General features: G+C 38.7%; 1 protein-coding gene across 1 annotated transcript; it reads right to left on the reverse strand.

Annotated features, from left to right (window-relative positions):
* Positions 1-485: 485 nt before the first annotated feature.
* On the reverse strand, positions 486-1213 carry LOC149665100 (uncharacterized). Its single transcript, XM_089842076.1, has 3 exons — positions 1169-1213; positions 907-1107; positions 486-830 (listed from the first exon to the last, which is right to left on the reverse strand). The coding sequence occupies exons 1-3, from the start codon at positions 1211-1213 to the stop codon at positions 486-488; spliced, it is 591 nt and encodes a 196-aa protein (XP_089698202.1).
* Positions 1214-1490: the final 277 nt, after the last annotated feature.

Here is a 1490-nt window from a genome sequence, read left to right on the forward strand (position 1 = left end):
GTGCAAAACCAACAACCTGACCGGCGATAGCTAGATCCCCACCAGCACGACTGACGTCAGTTCCATCCTCAACATCCCGACGGACGTCAGCTGCATCCCAAAAAATCTGATCGACGTTTGCTCCACAAACTTGACCTTGAACAAGTCCACCATTTTCGTGAGCTACGTTGTCTGCTTTACGTCCTCTGTTTGAAAAATCTGGCAAAAGATAAGCAACTCGGACCAAAAAGTTTGAAATTGGGTAGCGTCCATCAGCAAGCCTAGCCTCTGCGTCCCTTAAGTTCTTATCATTGAGAACATATTTAGGCTTTCTATTTCTGGTTATTTGTCTTCCTGCCATAGCTGCGTTATAATCTATTCCTTTTGCGTTCTCCACCCATCGAAGTTTATCTATTAAAATTAGAATTTCGATATGACGGATCTACTGTTCTTATTTCTAGAGTGGCCTTAACATCAAACTATTAGTGAGAATTACCCAAAAAAATCTAGATGTTAGCGTGCGATATATTGATTCTTTTATTAAGCCAGTTATTGAACGACTCCACGTCGTTGTTCGTCCTCCTAGAATTACCATGAACGCAAAAGTTTTCTGGCCCGACTAGTTCAAGCCTTTGTGTCCGAAAGTAGTTCATCAGGATCATAAGTTGGTATAATTCAGGTTCCTTTTCTACAATTTGTGTCATTTCGTGGCGCACAAGCTTCGCACCTTCTGGAATATCATTCAAGGTTAGCAAAGGAATTGCCATGAGCTTCCTTATGGCAAACTTGGTTATTTCATGACTACGATATTTATCGACCACACCGAGATTTTGAGTTTTTCTCCATATGGCCTATACATAAATTTTGAAAATCATTACCCATGAACCATTACTTGAAAACTATCTAAATTTGATGCGAATACAATACCTGCGTGAAATGATAGAAACATCCTCTTGTTTGAATGGGAAGAGGGAAAACATTCCGAGCCGCATTCATGAGAGCCGTTTCGAAATCTGTAATTACTAAATTTGGTCGAAGGCTTGGGAAACGATCACGTAATGTATGGAAAATTCTTTCGTAAGAATTTTGAGCACAGTCACTCATTAGAACGTAAACAAAGGGAAATACCTGAAATATTAAAATTAACATGAAAAATTTAATCCCAATTGGAAAATATATTTTGAATTACATGACCAAAATTGACTAAATGAATAGTCAAGAGCTGGTAAAACATCCTCGGAACCACTTTAAACGTTCCATCAGCATGAATCTCGCGAATACCTTACATTTGCTCATCATTGAAATTAGGTGATATGAAAAGTATGCTTTCACGACCACTGTCTGATTCAATTTTCCCAACGTAAAAATCCTCTCCGTGCAGGGTTTTCGAATACCTTGGGCTAATTCGTAATTCCTGGTCTAATTCAGTCACACTTTGAGGTAATTTTGGCAAGCTTTTTTTGTTTAATGAAGACTCGACGTCATTAAAAGCGACGTTGTTGTTATCCATC

The sequence above is a fragment of the Phalangium opilio genome, unplaced genomic scaffold (genome assembly GCF_054372755.1).
Source record: "Phalangium opilio isolate 3A_F unplaced genomic scaffold, DU_Popi_V2 ptg000061l_1, whole genome shotgun sequence".
Lineage (NCBI taxonomy): Eukaryota > Metazoa > Arthropoda > Arachnida > Opiliones > Phalangiidae > Phalangium > Phalangium opilio.

Bases quoted from the DNA above. Each gene is read 5' to 3' on its own strand.
- LOC149665100 (XM_089842076.1), bottom strand. From the start codon at position 1,213: ATGTTTTACCAGCTCTTGACTATTCATTTAGTCAATTTTGGTCAT. The intron at 1,108-1,168 runs GTAATTCAAAAT...TTAATATTTCAG, and splicing joins ATTTAGTCAATTTTGGTCAT to GTATTTCCCTTTGTTTACGT. The intron at 831-906 runs GTATTGTATTCG...ATTTATGTATAG, and splicing joins GTTTCTATCATTTCACGCAG to GCCATATGGAGAAAAACTCA.